The 16,062-nt window shown below is 39.6% G+C and overlaps 1 protein-coding gene across 1 annotated transcript in view; it reads right to left on the bottom strand.

The window, feature by feature from the left end:
* Nucleotides 1–270: 270 nt before the first annotated feature.
* The window catches only part of PPP1R14C (protein phosphatase 1 regulatory inhibitor subunit 14C), a 49,188-nt gene continuing 33,396 nt past the window's right edge, over nucleotides 271–16,062 (bottom strand). Inside the window, exons 2-4 of the mRNA XM_081320532.1 lie at nucleotides 7,370–7,453; nucleotides 6,847–6,879; nucleotides 271–778 (exon numbers count right to left, since the gene is read on the bottom strand). Of these exons, the coding sequence (XP_081176658.1) occupies nucleotides 704–778; nucleotides 6,847–6,879; nucleotides 7,370–7,453 (192 nt within the window). The 3' untranslated portion in view covers nucleotides 271–703. The remainder of the gene's footprint in view (nucleotides 779–6,846; nucleotides 6,880–7,369; nucleotides 7,454–16,062) is intronic.

The following is a 16,062-nucleotide window of genomic DNA, read 5'->3' as shown; positions in this document are numbered from 1 at the left end:
ACCTTTTAGCAGTAGGTTGATCAATCCTAGCTGATCACAAAATGAAGAGAGATTATCTGGCTGAGCCTCAAAGTTGGTAATAGTAGTTCAAACCCTAAAAGCATCAAGCCCTTGGACCCCAGTTTGCTTATGTGTTGCTTTGTGAACAGAGGTGTTTGTTGCAATGCTTTAACAGTGGCAGCACTCCCATGTAACAACCTGTATCCCTCCCTTCCCCTCCCGCCCGCAACACCACATTGGTTATAACTTCGGTTTATATTGTTACTTAGAGCACATTTCGTTTCCATCGATGTGAATCAATAGTAACACTCACTTGATAATGTATGTACACAAGCACAAGAACCTTAACATCCATGAGTCTGGTGTACAACTTAATGATCAAGCTGGCTGTCAAGGAACAGCATTTCCCCTAGTAGTTTTACAGCAGGCAGAATTTCTGCCTAGGAAAGTCCCTCCAAAATCGATGTTTTTTCCATCTATCTTGATCATCTGCAGGTAGTAAAAGCAGCATCCATAACGTTGCTATCTGTGATAAAATAAAATCACACTTTAAAAAACTGCCTTAAACAGAAGGGGTTGAATTCTTTAAAATGTCAGAATTCAGCCAAAAATGAGAAAATCGCTCATAACAACCAAACTAGCAGGTGTCCTATTTAATAGTTCCAGTTTATTGATCACTTCTCTCAAGAGGCTCCATCTTCACTTATATACTCTTCTTTTGAGGAGGGCTCAGTTTCCTCATCCCTCTTATCCGAGTCAGAAGTTCTTTGATAAAATCCTAAAAAAAAAAGAGGGGGGGAGGGGAATCGCTAATTAAAAACAATAGTAAATATATTCAAAACGCAACTCATCTCCACCCTCCATTGTTCTTACATATCAAATACAGGTAGTCCTCGACTTATTATCACAATTGAGCCCCAAATTTTTGTTGCTAAGTGAGACGTTTGTTACGTGAATTTTCTCCCATTTTACAACTTTTCTTGCCCCAGTTGTTAAGTGAATCACTTTCAGTTGTTAAGTTACTAAGACGGCTGCTAAGTGAATCTGGTTTCCCCGTTGACTTTGCTTGTCAGAAAGTTGCAAAAGCTGATCACGTGACCCCGGGACACTGCAACCGTCATAAACATGAGTCAGTTGCCAAGTGTCTGGATTTTGATCATGTGACCACGGGGGATGCTGCCATGGTCATAAGTATGAAAAGCAGTCATAAGTCACTTTTCTCAATGCTGTTGTAACTTTGAACCGTCACTAACTGAACTGTTGTAAATCGAGGACTAGCTATATCAGCCATTCAATTCTCTTCAAAGATCCTACATGAAAGTGCATCAGAATCAAGGTAAGGTAAGGTAAAGGTAAAGGTTCCCCCGCACATGCGTGCTAGTCGTTTCCGACTCTAGGGGCCGGTGCTCATCTCCGTTTCAAAGCCGAAGAGCCAGCGCTTGTCCGAGGACATCTCCGTGGTCATGTGGCTGGCATGACTAGACGCCAAAGGCGCACGGAGCGCTGTTACCTTCCCACCGTAGTGGTCCCTATTTTTCTACTTGCATTTTTACGTGCTTTCGAACTGCTAGGTTGGCAGAAGCTGGGACGAGTAACAGGCGCTCACTCTGTTACGCGGCACTCGGGATTCGATCCGCCAAACTGCCGACCTTCCGATCGACAAGCTCAGCGTCCTAACCCACTGAGCCACCGCGTCCCTAGAATCAAGGTACATCCAATCAAATCACCACTTTTGAATTCTAAAGAACTGATGTCATTGCCCAGATTCTATAGCAGAAGAAGCCCCTATAAAGTGTGAGGCTCTAAAGAAGTTAAACTCTTTCTACCATTCAATGACAATGGGCAATGACATCACTTGCTTCATTCAGTTGCAGAGGATGATTGCTACCATCATACAAAGGGCAGAATTTCTCCTGCAATCTTCTTTCAGACCACTCACCTTCTCCGTTTAATCCCCATTCAGCATATCCTCTCCGTTCTGGCTATAAGGTAGATATGCTCAAAGGAATGAAAATTCTTAATTCTTTTCACCAAACAAAAGAATAGACTCCAGTCCGTGAAACGCAATTCATCAGATCCAAAATCTACTAAAATGGTTCTTAATTTGGGTTCCAAACATAACGATACAGTACAAGTTTTTTAATATGGACAAACTAACTTAAGTTAATATATAAGCAAAACGTCACCCAAAATACCACATTTCAGAAGGTTTTTGCATTATCATTTAAGATTTTACAAGCAAACACCAAATTTCCTTTGTTGGTCATTCTCAGTCTCATAAAAGTCGTTGTTTTGCGGGGCACCAGTAAATAAAATGCAACATTCTGACAATCAGTCAATTATCATCATTCAGGTACAAAATAAGAGTCAACTGTAAGTTGATCATGGGGGGGAGGGGGGGTCCTTCACTGACATGCTACATGATTGCTCTGAATTATCTAACACATTACTCATTCCATATCTTTCAGAGTTTAGTGTTCTTTTCTCCAGACAAATTTTAGGCTAGTTACCGTATTTCCATTTTTACTGCTTTTTGGAAATTGCTTTGCATTTTTTATTTTTTTATTTTTATTTTTTATCTACAAAGGCTATGATTTTGTATTTTCACAGTGTGGAGTGCAGCCGCTCCTTATGCAAAGTTCAATAACTCCACTTTGCGGGATGGGGGCGGGAGGGTACATCAATTTTTTTTAAATTCATTCCTACGTTCTACTAAATATCTGCTTGGGGTATATATATTTCCTTGTGGATTTAATCAGGGAAAAGGAAGAGGAAGGACGAGGAAGAGGAGGAGAAGGAGGAAGAGAAGGAGAAGGAGGAAAAGAAGTTGTTTTCGCTTCTCATCCAAGAAGGTTCATCAGTTCAACTGATGAACAACAAAAAAACAACAGTCCAGTTGCATTTTTGGGGGGCGGAAGGCACCTTTGGGACAACTAAGACCTGAATGACTGAGAATGTCCATAGACATTAAGGCTGCATTGTTTCTACCACATACTGTTTACAGACAGATATCTTGAGATAAAATCAATTATTTCCTCCCGGTAGCTTCTGAAGAATCAACAAGGTCACCTAATCTATGTACTTCATGTCTAACTATACTAACTAAGGCCCAAGTCTAATTTTAAAGAGGAAAGGAAAAATCTGAGCAAGTTGGCAATTTTTGAAGAAATATGAACTTTTGACATGTGAACCTGCTTCCTGTTTCCAGCCAATTAGACACTGTGGTAATGTATTTTAAAAACATGTGCATTGACTCCTGTAAGAACTGTTTTCCCCAATCCTAGGTTTCATCTGAATAAATCAGAAGGCACTAACAAACATTTTCTGCTCAAATGTTAATGGCACTTTCTTTAAAATGCCATGACTGAAATTTCACACTAAGCATAACTCTATTTTAGGTTGCTATCTGGAAATGGAACTAAGTATTTATTAATAGCGTAAAGCCACTCATTAGTTATAATAGCCAAACATTTCCTGGAGGCTTTTGATGCCAGGGGCTTTTCTTTCCAGGCAATAAAGCTATTTTAAGTGCCAATGGATTGAGACTTCCAAGGGCCCAGTAAAAGGTACAGCTGTACGTACCTTTTAGAGCAAAACACCAATTGTTGAAGCATTGTTTTTTTCGATCTGCTACTAGGTTTTTATTTTGCCATTTCCTCATTTGCAAAAGGCCTGAATGCTGTGTACAACTGGCTTGCAAAAAATACCTTCTTCAAGGCTAATGTCATGAGACAGAAACTATTTTTAATTGTTGGCACCCACCAAGCTTAATCTTAAGAGAAGGCATCCCTTCATCAAAAAAATAATAATAATAATGCAGCATTCACTTCTTGTAGAGCACAAATCCAATGCATGTGAACAACAGAGATAAAGTGAGAACTTCCTGCATGTTAAAAAAAGCCGGTGTATTAATGAAAGCCATGGAGAAACAACTCAACAGCAGGGTGTTTGTTTCGCGGGCTATAAAGCTGGTGTGTCAAGGGCCATGAAAGACATCCAAATGCTTTGCACTAGTGCTACAAGCAGCTGTACAGCACATTTCCAGTACTAATCTTAGAGATTGCCGTATATAGTGTATCAGAGCTTTGATCCACTCTTATTGCCTACCTTAGCTTTCCTAAGTCACCAGTCTTAAATTCACATCAAAGGAGACTTTACTTTAACTTTCCCTAAATGGTACCCTGCAGATGTATTAGTTTTGAATTCAAAAGTAATGAAAAATGGCATCCACCATATAGAAGGCACCAGGTGAGAAAGATTGCATGCAGCAGAGAGCCCTGCTGGCGCAGTGGTTAGAATGCAGTATTGCAGGCTAATTCTGCATTCCACTGCCAGCAGTTTGATCCTGATTGGTTCAAGGTTGACCCAGCCTTCCAGCGTCAGTAAAACGAGGAGCCAGATTGCTGGGAGCAATATGCTGACTCTGTAAGCTGCTTAGAGAGTGCTATAAAGCATTACGGAGCGGTATAAAGTCCAGTCTATTGCTATTGATACTGTAATATTGCACCAAAGATATCTAAACATAAGCTTGTAGTCCAAATCATATCCAAATGCAAAATGTATTAGATCTCTTCAGAATATCAGCACTGTTACATACTGTAAGCTGTCCAAAAGCTGAACTATGAAGTATTATTATAGAAGGAGTTTTGTCCCAAGATTAAGACGCAAAGATATTCAAAATGTGCTACCATCACCACAAATAAGTCTAGTCCTACTGTGCTTCTACTGACAAAAATTACTGCCTATAAAATCCTCAGCAGCTTTAGCTCTTAAGAACTTTGGGGGAGGGGTTGACAAACATCCAATATTCTGCCACATAGGTTTACAGGACATAAGCAGTTGTTTATATCAATGCAACTTTCCTGTAAGTTTTTTTTCTTCCTCTGAATTCAGAAACCACAACTCACAATTCATAGTAGGCAAACATCAGGCTCGTTGCCAGGAGCACAAACATGATTGTATATATCTTTTTAAAAATAAGATATATATTTATCTAATCAATGTATTTGGCCACCCATCTCTCAAATGCAGCTAACAACACATAAAAAGAATTAAATTTTTTTAACACAGAGTAAATTACAGCATAGATGCTGAAAACACAACTGAATTACCTCTAAAAAAAAATCTGTCTTTTCCAGATCGTGATATAGAAATGAAGCCCTTCTGTGCATTATATTCCTGTAGTTGGAAGAAGCTTTCTAAACTTTGTTCCTGACAGAACAGTATAACAATCTATTGAATCAGGAATTACATTTCTTCCACCAAATCTTCCCACGATCTAGGAGAAGACATGGATTCATACCTTGATTATGGTATATTGATAGGATTACTACTATTTAATCTAAGGCAGGGGTGTCAAACTCAATTTCATTGAGGGCCGCATCAGCATTGCGGTGCCCTCAGGGGGCCGGGTGGGTATGGCCTGGGTGGGCGTGGCCTACTGGGTGGGCGTGGCTAGAGTGCGAATGGCCTACTGGGTGGGCATGGCCAGCTCTACATCGTTCGCATCAAGGGTGCCTATGGGGGCCTGGGCAGGAGTGGGACAGATCTGTGGGTCTCTGGCAGAAGGAGGGTCCCTGAGCCAGGGCCAAGGCAGTGGGGGCCGTTCCCTCACTGTTTCCAGGATGGCTTTGCGGGCCGCATGAAACCACTTCATGGGCCGGATCCGGGCCCCGGGCCTTGTGTGTGACATGTCTGATCTAAGGACATGCTATTCTTTTTTTTCCAAGAACTGAAAGGTAAAGTATAGGCCAATGACTTTTTCTAAGAGGCCCAAACTAAACAGGGAGGGAGAGAAGGAGAGGTGTAGTGTAGGTATGTATTTCTAACTCTATATTGGCAGAAATCAACTGTTTAAAAATCATCCCTATTGTCCACATACAGCTGCTATAGTCACCCACACTTCAATTATCACTCACAAGGTAAAAATCTGAAACAACTACTGTGTAAAAGCCTTCTTACAGAGAATAAGGAAGGCATTGGAATAACATATGTTAATTCAGCACCACAAAATCTGTAGTTTCACAAAATTAAAAAATAGTTTTCAAGGTCAAATGATCTAATAAACTCTAGGAGGAGCCAACGTAGGTGAATTAATTGAATTATTTGTGGCAGCCATTAGTAGTTCTTTTTCTAACGGCAGGAAATACTGTAATAAATCTCTAAAAGTTGTATGAACTTGTATTTAAATATGTGTTATTTTTCTTCAAGATGGTGTAATATTTTTCTTTTCCGATCCAAAGAATTAAAATAAATAAAGTTTATAGGCACTACCAAACAATGCTATGTCTGACGTTAACTCTATAAGTCCATGTAGAGCAGACATGTCAAACACAAGGCCCGGGGGCCGGATCCGGCCCACAAAGTGGTTTCATGTGGCCCGCGAAGCCATCTTGGAAACAGTGAGGGAATGGTCCCCACTGCCTTGGCCCTGGCCCAGAGACCCTCCTTCTGCCAGAGACCCTCAGATCTGTCCCACTCCTGCCCAGGCCCCCATAGGCACCCTTGATGCGAACGATGTAGAGCTGGCCATGCCCACCCAGTAGGCCATACGCACTCTAGCCACGCCCACCCAGTGGGCCACACCCACCAAGGCCACACCCACCTGGCCCCTTGAGGGCAACCGCAATGCTGATGTGGCCCTCAGTGAAATTGAGTTTGACCCCTGGTGTAGAGATTTGCATTTTTAAATTTCAATTATACATAACACCCAAATGCAAAATGTACCTGAAAGTAACTCTTTATTTGATTATCTGTGTTGATCAGGATAGTTGGCAAATATAACTGTTGTCTATACAGAAGACTATGTCAAGTTTTTACATGTAAAATAATATAAAGTTTGTTTACCTCTGTAGGTTTGTAGCAATCTACAAGCGCTTCCTAGAAGTACAATAATAAAAGCATCAGTTATCTTTCATTCCACTTTCACATATATAAGAACTGGATATTTCTGGATACCTCTCACATCTTTTCTAAGGGGAGCGTATGCAAAACAGGCTTCTCTCATGGGTGTGAAAATCAACCGTCAACGAAAAGCTTAATACTTTGACCCATACTTTAGTAACATTTTCCCTTGTCACTCAAAGCCATAGCAAAAGCACTTCCCATGTTAAAGTGCACTATTTTCCTGGCCAATAGAAACTGCCAGACAGACAGTGACACATTCTCGGAAACCCCTACAGGTCTGCCATCAATCATGGGAATTGTAATCCTCCTACCCCAATTCGTAGGTAGGTGTTACATGCTTAATTTTACCCTTCTTTATTATGCTTTGTTAATCTGCCCTCCAAACCTTAACAGGATGTTCTAGAAGACAGACAGTCCTAATTAACGCCAGATATTCTCCCCAATGGCTTAAAATCAAACTAACTTGTAATTTGAGGGCTCTCTCCTCTTCATTAGCAGCATCAAGAAGATCATCAATATCAATTTCTACATCTGGCATCTCTTCTTCCTAGAAAAAGAGAAAGCTGGGTGAGAAATTCAACTGCATTCAAGCTATATTTTTCACTTCCTTTTTGGTCCAGCTCCAAAACTTGAATGGCAATTCATTCATTCTCTCTAATAATGTAGTTCACACAAACCCTTTTAAGCCTCTCTCCTGACATTTGGCCCTGAGCCAGGTTAGACTCGTGGCCAGCTGGCCACTCCTCTGCATAGAAAATTGAAGCAGGTGCCTAGCCCAGTGATTTTTTTAACAGCAACATGAGCTCTCTGGGCAGATACCTGGGCCATGCTATTTATCCTCTATTACTCCCATGTCAATTAGGCCAAGAGCTGGAAAACTGCACTTGAGCTTTGTAAAGTAGATGTCACGCATTCAGATTTGCATTGTTGGAATCTCCCTTTGGTGTATCCTGAGGAAACCAAGAGCGGTTTGTCAGCCTTCCAGGTAAACCAGAAAGGAAACAAGGCTAGATAAGCTAATTCTACTTTAATGCAAGATTACATTAGAAGAATCTTGCAAGTCTGAAGGTACAAACTTCCCCTGTCACTTATAACTGTCTGATCAATTGGGGCAGGGGTCTTCAAACTTGGCCCTTTTATGACTTGTGGACTTCAACTCCCACGCTGGCTGAGGAATTCTGGGAGTTGAAGTCCACAAGTCATAAAAGGGCCAAGTTTGAAGACCCCTGAATTAGGGGCAGTTCTGCCTAAGTGTTGTTTCCCCCCCCCTCTATTTAGTCGTTGGGGGCTCCTCCCTTTCTTGTTCGATTGTTTCCTCAACAGCATCTCTTCCCCTCATTCTCCAAGGTCATACACACATTCCATTATACAGTTCTAGACCTCCTGAAAGCTACACCACTACTGCCAAACAGTTGCAAATGTGCCCATGGAAAGAAAAGCAGACAGAAAGGCAGAATGGCGACCTACTTAGGAGAACAAACTCTCTCTCCCCTCCCCAAGATGACGGTGTCAGCTTTAGGGGAAAAAAGTTACCTTCTATAATTGTATTCAGTTTAATCAAGGGGGAATGACATCTTGTATGAAATTAAGCTGATCTTAAAATAAAATCGTACAGAATGTCTAGTCTCAGCGCATTGCTGAAACAGATTCTATGATTCCATTATAGAAATAGATGAAATGGAGTGAGAAAAGCAATAACATTTAACTCTTTGGTGCACACACTGCCAAATCAAGGCCAAGCAAGCCAAACAAAACCTAGTTCCATTAAAGCAATTAAAAAAAAATCAGGTTACTAATAATTGTGGGAACCAATTCTTAGATGAATGTGATTTCTCCATGAATCAGGCATGCTGGCTGAGGAATTCTGGGAGTTGAAGTCCACAAGTCATAAAAGGGTCAGATTTGAAGACCCCTGCTGTAAACTCTATTGGTTTTGAGTCCAATTCAAAATGATGGCTGTCACCTTCAAAGCCTTGCAAAAAGTTATGTTGAAAGGCTGTATCCCATGAGTTCTGGTTGCCCCCAGCCTTCAGAAACATCTTGGAAACATTTTGTTCTGCACAGCATATCAGCCTGACAGTACAAGTATGTCGTAGGTTAAATTACACTAGATTAGTTTATTGCTTTTACTGATGTGTTACTATTTCCTGACAGTAAAATGGTTTAAGAGGAGGGTGTGACTATATATGGAAAATATTCTTAAAAGTTTAATCAAAATACATTTTTAATAAATAACATTATTAGTCTTTAGTTTCTTCCTCATCCTGTCCTACATTTTGGGCTTCAATTTCTGTTTTCCATAAAGCAACCAGAGATGTTTGCCTGTGACCACTCAAAAAAACCCACTGACAATTTACAATCATTTCATAGAATAGCGGCTTCAGCTTTATTCGTGCTCTCAAGGTTTCCGTAATGATACCCTTCCAAAGTTGTATGCATCTATTTTTAGAGAGTAATGGTATTCAGACACAATATAGACATTTGTTTAGCAAAGCAAGGTTTCTACTGTTTACATAGCACTTAGATTACTCATCTGACTAAAAGCAAATACCTTCCTTCAATTAGTTTTCCTCAAACTTATCTAGGCCAAGAAATCACATTAGTTTCATTTGCAGAATATTAACCATGGGGACCCCTGCTCTATGCATCATTTTTGAGGCTACTCCTGCCTTAGGCATGAAAACTGACTGCGTTACTTTGGGTCACTCTCAACAGGGGTTGTTGTGGAAAAAATAGGAGAAGGAAAGAATAGGGAGTATATTTGCCACCTGGAATTACTTATAAAGTAATAAAGGTGGGATAAAAATCTAATGTTAAAACATATGAAAATAAGTTTACCCAACTGAAATATTTGACTTTTTCACACAGAGATAGTTGATCTTCATTTCAACAATATCAATAGATGCTGCTAAAAGGAGATATAACAAATATCAGGTAACATTTGCATTTTATAGTCCGTTATGTAATTAAAACAAATATAACTACAAATTTCTCATAGGGAAAAAGTTCACCCTATGTTGAACCCTTGGAGCCAAAATCAGAATCAGGTGCATCAGATCAAGTGAAAATTATTAGAATATATAGAGATGATCTGAGAGGAGCCTGGCTAATTTAAACCTCAGATGTTGAGTTTGATTTGCTCTTTGTAGTTGACATAATCACCATGTCTAGACTGTTCTTTGAGGCAATCAGAAAGAAGGTTGAGTCTGAGAAGGGATTGAAGAAGATTGTGAAATCATTAATTGTCCAGAAGATCACCTACAACTGGATAAGATTTCAAACAACTGAAAACTTGGTCAGACCAGACCATCCCAACAAGTTCAGCTGGAAAACTGAAGCAGAGAGAAGTCTCTTAAGAAGCCCAGAATTTTATCACATCCAAAGTCTCCAATAATAATAACCTGATGGATTTAGACAAGAGATGATTATAGAAAAGTTAACAGATTTCAAGCTCATCATTCTGGGGCAACTTGGCTAGCATCATAACTGTGATGCCCATGATATATGTCTTGTCTCTGACACCAATGTAACAAGTCTGTAATGAACTGCATTGCTATGTCAAAATGAAGGGGGAAACCTGAGATTCCATTAAGATTTTTAATACAAGAATGCATAGAACACTACCTTGTCAACTGTTAGGCCAAAGCCCAAAGACAACCCAGAAAAATCCAACTTAGTTCAGTCCTTTATTTGTTTACACCTACTGGTAATGGATAGAACTTTGCCAAATTAAAGCTGTAACCTTCTAACCTCGATATATTATGAAGATTCTGAGATATGGCTACCTGGGACCTCTTCCCCGCTTCAAAATCTAGCTCAGGATTGTGTAGTCTCTCAGTCTGGGCCTCCTTCTGGAAACACTTTGTTCTGCCAAAACTCTTTTAAAAAATCATTGAGAAACCACAGTGAGTAATTCTGATATGATCCATAACTATAATTATTGAAAGAGGTTTATAAAAGCATTCTCTCCATTATTTCTCCAGTATCACAAATTGAATTTCTACCTGTATTTAGTCTTAAGGCCACTCTCTGTTAATAATCCTGGATTTTGGGATGGAGAACATCAACAGTTTCTGTGCATTAATCTCTCCTTCCAAATGCTGCCCAGTTACTGTGCAGCACCCCTGCTATTTTGACACAAAATTTGCTAATACAGAATGCTGGGACTACAGCCAAACTCCATTGGTACTATCTGGCAAAGGCAAAACTCCTGAAGCGTCCATTTAGGCCATCAATTCTAAACCTTTGCTCAGTGCATGAATCTAATTTAAAGCCTCCCTGACAGATGGCTGTCCAGCTGCAAACTGAGCACGTTCAGTGAAAGGGAACTCAGCAGCTCCCTGGGTAATTGACTTCACTGCTGAAATACATTCTATAATAAAGCATTTCAAAGGCATCACTTCCTAAATCTAAACACCAAACTAGTTGGCATATTTTCCAACTTTCTTCAACCACTGAGAATTTGCCTGCTCATTAAAATTAACGGTCCAGCCTGCCAGCCGAAAAGCATTCCTACTAGACCTGTGCAGGGCTTTAAATTTGATTGAAAAAAGGTGCCTCGAAATTGCAGGACTATAAATATAGTATCTTCCTGCAGCTCCTTAAAGCAGCTACATCATTTTTCAGGATTACATGACTGGTCTCTGCAGCTACTTTTCTCAAGGGGAAAAAATTGCTTCTTCAAAGACAGGCAGACAGCGCCTGTGTTCATCTCCCTACTTCCTGTCATACAGCGTCACAGTCTGGTTTAGAAGCACCACTGCTTCAGACAGGAAGGCAGTGCAGAGAGTGGTGAGGATGGCTGAAAAGATCATTGGCAGTTCCCTCCCCTCCATCCAGGACATAGCATAGAAGCATTGCTTGAGCAGGGTCCGTAAGTTTGTCTGGGACACGACACATCCTCTTCACGACCTGTTTTCCTTGTTACCTTCTGGGAGGAGGCTCCGTGGTATCCGAAGCAGAACATCCAAATTCAGTCACAGTATTGTGCCAAACAGTATTAACCTTGTGAACTCTAAAGCTTCCTCCTTCTGCTATGTATTCAAGATGGACAGTGATTAATATTTATATGTTATATGTTACTTATATGTAAGGGTGTAGGTCTATACATAGTATGTTTAAATGTGTGTTATATATGTGTACCCTTTGAGAGCAACCAACTAAATTTCATTTTTAATGTGTGCTGTTGTGCCCACAGTAAAAAATGACAATAAAGGTTATCTATCTATCTACTTTCTCCAAAGCACTTTTTGCATGCAAATTTCTGCACAGGTCCAACTTCTACCCAGAAATAACATAACACTGCGTTCAGTAGGATATACTGATATATATATATGTGTGTGTGTGTGTGTGTGTGTTTGTGTGTGTGTGTATCAATTATGAGACACAATGTTATCCGCTTAACTGATCATGATGCAATACAATTCTCCTTGTATATTTTTTTCTAATACATTTTACTTATCCCATTTACTATCTAATGAAGCTTCTGTATCACCGCAAAGCCCATCTCCAATTTTATTACTATACCATATGATACATTTACTGCATGTTTGTTAGATATGTATAAAATTAGTTACTGGATGAAACACAGTAGGATATCGTTAAGGAGTATTCAGGCTGGAAACAAAGCACATACATTTGAAATGTAAATGGTAAATTCATAATAATATAAATCACATTCCTAGATTTCTATACTTAAACATAACAGAATACAAAATAATTCAAAAATCAAACTTCTCAAAACTTCTTTAAGTACTTTGATCTTTTTCAGAACTGAGAAGAACTATGATGGTGTCTCTGTCTAGCATCTAGATAAAGTGTGTTTGTCAGCTGGAAAAACCCCTTTTCTGCTGCACGGAAAGATGGGAATTTTTATTTACATCCACTGTATGCTCTAAGTTACTACTTGGAGAGGGAAATAAATTCTCATGTGCTCTCCCATGTTAAACAGAGTTGCTCCATTGGACCTGTAGAGGGCTAGGAAAAAAGCATGCCACATAGAAAGCTGAAACAGATATAACAGTTCTGCTAGGAAGAGCTTCAGTCTTTTAGGTGCTATATTCCAAATTAAATGTGGTGGTGATGATGCTGGTGTGTCAGCGACTGAACTCTTAAGACTTCTCCCTTCAGTTTAGCTATAGCAAATCAGAATGCAAACTCTGGGTCTTCCTGCTCCAGACTTAACTTCCTCAAACGTAACACATCTTGTGCCAATCCTAAAACACAAGAGGCAGCTAGGTAACTGGGCACTGGCTAGTCTGGTATATATACTCATAACTTAGGCAATAGTTCAGCTCCTCCAATATCTTGAAAGCCCGGGGTGTTTCGGGTGGAGGAACAAAGAATTAAAAAGAAGGAAAAATTCTGTAGTAAAAGGAAAAGGGAGAAATAACTTCTTCTTCCAGGACAGAGTCCATTGTGATAGTCACCTTTATATTAAACAGGAAAGCTGATAATGCTACTTGTAATCTGGTAGGTCACCAGGATGGAACAGCATGACGTTTTGTTCCAGAGGTCATAACTTATAGAGAACAGTTACTGCAGATTAGTAGTGAGCAAAGATGTCTGTAAGCTTATTTTGTTTACTAACAACTTATGTTGCCTTTTACAATAGCAACACCCAGGTACATGTTATCAAAGGGATGGGAAAAGAAGAGCCTACATCAAAATTATTTTTCCTCCCAGTGGATAACCTGTGCAAGCAACTCAAAATAAAATCTTTTTAGACCAAGCTATTGCATTGCTGGAGCTGGGGTGGGCGCGGTCTCAGTATGATGCAACCGGCCCATGGGCTGGCAGTTTGACACCCCTGCTATAGATTATAGTACTTAATGTAAAGAAGGTCATCATCCACAGCTGTAAGAAAGCACCTTTGAATGCCTTAGAGTAGAATAATTTGGTTTTTATATTTACTGTGGAAATATTACGTTGAAATTTGGGTTTCATGTCAGTGACAAGTAATTACTGAAGAAAGTCCAATTCCACTAGTATGAAATTGCAGGAGGGAGCATTCATCTGAGAAGATGCTAAATATGGCTTAGAAAATCAAGAATCATTGGTGGAACATTCCAGCACAAACTCTGTTCCAAATAGCTTTAAAAGCTACCTAAAAGTCACAAAGTTATTCTTAAAGAGGAGGAAAGGAAACTAGTGATATGATTTCCATACCGCTGCGCTAAATCAAGGGTTGCTTAACTAAGGTTTATTAAGCAAATTATACTAATCTGTCCTAAAACATCATGCTGAATCTAAGAATCTCATTACAGCTTAGCAAGAAATGTCAACTGGGTCACTAAATGCTGGAAGCTGTTTAATAGGAGGGAGTGGGATTCAGACTGGAGATGTGTAGGCAAGCCATCCGTGGCAGCCCTTTGAAGCACTCCTAAGCCGGATTGGGCCCAGTCAGTACTTGGATGGGAAACCACCAGAGAATACAGGCCTGAGGACTTAAAAATGATTCCAAACAAAGCAATGGTATACATCTTTTGTACTGTTGCCAATGTCAATGAAGATTCTGAGTCATCCAGGACATAGTCCCGAAGGTGCTTTTTCAAAAGGCAATTGGACTATGTTTTTTTCTGCTAAGGAAGAAGAAGGCATCTCACTTCTCATCCAAGAGGCTTCATCAGTTCTGGCTGAACTAATCCTCCCACCATCCAGCCACAACTGATGAAGCTTCTTGGGTGAGAAGCAAAATGCCTTCTTATTCCTTAGGAGAAAGAAGTTGCCTTTTGAAAAAGCACCTTTGGGACAGCTGTTGCCAATGCAATCACATAGATACATCCATGAAAATATTGGTAGTCAAGCTTGATTCAGAGAAGATTTTATTTTTAGGCCAAATAACAAAGAGCGAAGTTAAGACAAACTACATTTATTCACTGCAAAAAGATGCACCTAAAGGTCAAGGATATCCAATTTTTAAATGAATTGTGAAAGGCTGGGGGGGGGGAAATCCTTCTGCTGGGGCTTCTCGAAAACTTTTCTAAGTTTTGCAGGAACAGGCTTGTACTGAAGAAATCAAAGTTCACGATTTACTGTACTGCTGTAGACAAGGAAAAAATATCCTGTGTCTTTTCATTCATTTCACCAGAAAACACGGAGGTTCAAATTTAAAGTTAAATTTCCTTCAAATCAGGTTTTACTGCTGATGACTTCATAGCCACTTTCCATGTAGTTTTCTGGGCAAATATATGAAAATTTTATTGCAGGATTTTTTTCCAACTTCCTAGTATAATTAACAGTATTAATTGGTATTTCCTGGTGATTTCTACTCCCAGTTCCAATGAGGTTTAATTCTGCTTAGCTTTGGGGCATCAATTAAGGTTGATAAGATGCTGCCACTAGCTGGTTGAACTTGCAGCAGAGGAAAAGAGGTTTTATTTGTTTCCCACTCCATGGCAGGAAACTGTACCTTAAATTTTTAGGTTACGATTAAAGGGAATTACAAGGCCACAAAATGAGAAGTTCAGGATGTGTATGGACTTCCTGGGGACCAAAGACTGCTCAACCCCTGTTTAAAGTTCTAATGAACATCACTGAGCATTAAAATGTGAACTATCTTTAAGTGCAATTGAACAGTGAAATTGAACCAGCTCTAATAAGAAGCATGACTGCAGAAAGACTCACAAGTTGCTTTGAGTGCATTGGATGAACTTCATTGCCTCATCTCATTTCATATAAAGAAGCATATATTTGGTGGATAAAAATGCCCAGTGTTATAGACAACTTTTATTATCTCCGACCCAACTGGCATCCACCCAAGATGAACGCATGATGAGCCAAGTGCACCTCATTTCATATATATCAGCAAATATCTACTTTATTAAAAAACATTGGCAAAGGAATAAAATATGTTGCCATTTTCATGTCAGGAATGCTCTCCTAGGAAGTTAATTAATGAACAGCCTGACAGGGTAAGTAGGAACTGAATCTTATACCAGCTGCTTAATAACTCAATAACTTAAATTTCAAGCCAAATTACAAACCAAAGGATTTAATTTAATCGGGTATAAGAACTGGATGTTTATTGATTTATTACGTTTATATTCTGGCTTTCCTCTAAAATCTCAAGGCCATGCAGATAGAGATCTCCCCATTTTATCTTAAAAAGCAACACTTCATCCTAACTTAAGAAGTTAAGAACAAAACATGAAGAGA

The sequence above is a fragment of the Vipera berus genome, assembly GCF_964194415.1.
Source record: "Vipera berus genome assembly, chromosome: 1".
Taxonomy (NCBI): domain Eukaryota; kingdom Metazoa; phylum Chordata; class Lepidosauria; order Squamata; family Viperidae; genus Vipera; species Vipera berus.
The sequence above is the reverse complement of the archived record's forward strand: the minus strand, read 5'-3'. Positions and strand labels throughout refer to the sequence as shown.